This window comes from Plasmodium reichenowi, chromosome 14 (assembly GCF_001601855.1).
Source record: "Plasmodium reichenowi strain SY57 chromosome 14, whole genome shotgun sequence".
NCBI classification, from domain to species: Eukaryota; Apicomplexa; class Aconoidasida; order Haemosporida; family Plasmodiidae; genus Plasmodium; species Plasmodium reichenowi.
This window is the reverse complement of record NC_033659.1, coordinates 1,332,280-1,334,934: the sequence shown is the minus strand read 5'-3', so window position 1 is coordinate 1,334,934 and position 2,655 is coordinate 1,332,280. Positions and strand designations below refer to the sequence as shown.

The 2,655-nt window shown below is 21.7% G+C and overlaps 1 protein-coding gene across 1 annotated transcript; it reads right to left on the bottom strand.

Annotated features, from left to right (window-relative positions):
* Positions 1 to 583: 583 nt before the first annotated feature.
* PRSY57_1433600 (Hsp70/Hsp90 organizing protein, putative) lies at positions 584 to 2,278 on the bottom strand (the record flags this gene model as incomplete). Its single annotated transcript, XM_012909935.2, has 1 exon — positions 584 to 2,278. The coding sequence occupies one exon, from the start codon at positions 2,276 to 2,278 to the stop codon at positions 584 to 586; it is 1,695 nt and encodes a 564-aa protein (XP_012765389.1).
* Positions 2,279 to 2,655: the final 377 nt, after the last annotated feature.

Here is a 2,655-nt window from a genome sequence, read left to right as displayed (position 1 = left end):
TATATATAAAAAATAAAATAAAAAAAAAAAAAATTAAAAAATAAAAATTAATTATTAATAAATAAATATATATATATATATATATATATATTTATTTATTTATTTATTAATTTGCTTATATTTGTTTTTCTTGTTTTTTATTAAAAAAAAAAAAAAAAAAAAAAAAAAGAACGAAATAAAGATATATAGACATATGAACATATAAATATTTCATATACATACATAAAATATGATAAAAGAAAGAAAAAAAAAACGTATATTTAAAATGGAAGGTATTAAAAATGTATAAAATATATGTTGAACATTTAACAAAATATACCAAATTGTTTAGACATATGTAAAAAAAAAGAACAATATATATAACAAGTTGTGAAAATAATTAATACACGCACAAGGCTCCTTTAGAACAAATGACACCATAATTTATTTAATTTTTTTTTTTTTTTTTTTTATTATTATTCATATGTTCCCCACATTGGTACATCATCCTTGAGTTTTTACACATTCATATGTTTGATGCTTCTTTTTTTTTTCTTTTATTTATTTATTTATTTATTTATTATTTTATTTTATTTTATTTTATTTATCGTACCTTCAATATCCCCGCAGCTATCAATTTTTGTAGTCCATTAAATATTTTTGGATCCTTTATATACTCAGATATAGAGTTAGGATTTTCATTTAATTTTTGTAGAATGATTTGAAATTGTGGGTCTGAAATAATTTGTTGTATTTCTGGATCGGCCATGGATTTTTTAAATTGTTCTTCATCAACTTTTTCCGATTTCGACATTTCATCTATTTTGAATGCACATCTTTGATATCCTTCTAAACATTCTTTATTATTTGGATCTAGTTCTAGACCTTTATTATATGCTTGTAAAGCTTTATAATAATCTTTCATAAAGAAATGGAGATTACCTTTTCGACTATAAGCTTTAACAAATGTAGGATCTAATTCGATTGCTTTCATAACATCTTCTAATGCTGATGGATATTCTATTAATTTGGTTAATGCTGCTGCTCTGTTTGAATATAATTTAGCATCATTTGGATTTCTTCTTATGGCTTCATCATATTCTTTTTTAGCATTTGGAAAATCATTATTTTTAAAATATTCATTTCCTTTATTTTTATGTTCCTCAGCTTTATCTGGATCGATATATGCTTCTTTTTCTTCCTTTTCTTTTCTTCTTTCTAATTCTTTTAAAGCATTTCTTGTAGCTCTATTATTATCTTCTACTAATGATTTTCTATAAGCTTCAATAGCTAAATCATATTTTTTCATATTAATATAACTAATAGCTAATCTATTATATAATTTAGCAACTTGTATAAATTCTGCTTTGAAATTATATCTATTTTCTATAGCATATAAACATGTTTCTATAGCTTTATCATAATTTTTCATTTCTATATATACAGCTGCTTTATTATAATGATACATTATATCATTTGGATTTATTAGTATTGCTTCTTCATATTCTTTTAATGCTTCATCGAATTTTTTTTGTTTATAGAATTCATTACCTTTTAATTTATGTTCATCACCTTGTATTTGTTCAGGAGTACGGTTTTGTTTTTTCATTTCTTCTTCTTCTTTTTTTTTCCTTTCTTCTTCTTCTTTTTTCTTTCTTCTTTCTTCTTCTTCTCTTTGTTGTCTTTGTCTTTCTTCTGCATCATTTCCTTCTCCGGTAAATTTAAAACCGAAAAATTTCTCTACACCTTCACTAATTTTTGGATGACATGTCGAGAGTATAATACGTATATTCATAGGGTTACTATTAATAGATTTTATGGTATTCAATAACTCATTTGGATAGTTACTATTTTCTTCTTTATAAGATTTTAATTGTGGATCATTCTCAATAATATTATTTAAATGTGCAATTAATTGTGCATTCTCTAACATATTTTCATTTCTTACTTTAGATAATGCGTCTTGTAATGATTTATTATTTGGATCAATTTTTAAACCTTCTAAGTACGTCTTCTCAGCATTTGCTAATTGTCTCAGTCCATGTTCTGCACACCCTTTCCTAATATACCCTTTAGGCCAATCCTTTTTTATACTAATACATTTATTTGCGCTTTCTAAAGCTTCATAAAATCTACCTAAACTTGCAAAGGACCCAGATAAATTCGAATATAGTACATGATCTAAAGGATCATTTGTTATAGCATCACTAAAATATTTTATGGCTTCTTCATATTTTCCTTCTTGAAAGCACTTATTTCCTAATTCTTTTAATCTCTGAGCTTCTTCTTTGTTAACCATTTTGTAAAAAAAATTAAACTATATATAATATTATTTTATTATATATTATATTATATTATATTATTTTTATTTTTATTTTTTTTTTTTTTTCTCTACAAAATTTATCTATTCGTTTATTATAAAAATATGTATTTCTAATAATAAATAATTAAGATATGAATTTATAGAAACAATATATATACTTGTATAGTTTTATTTTTTTATATAAATCATTACATATATAAAATTATACAATATTTTTTCGAAGAGATAATTTTATATTTTAATAATATATATAAAAAAAGGTGTTTTTTTTTTTTTTTTTTTTTTTTTTTTTTATTTTATGATAATATTTTATTTTCCTTATTTTATAAATTATATTAGTTATATGTGATTAA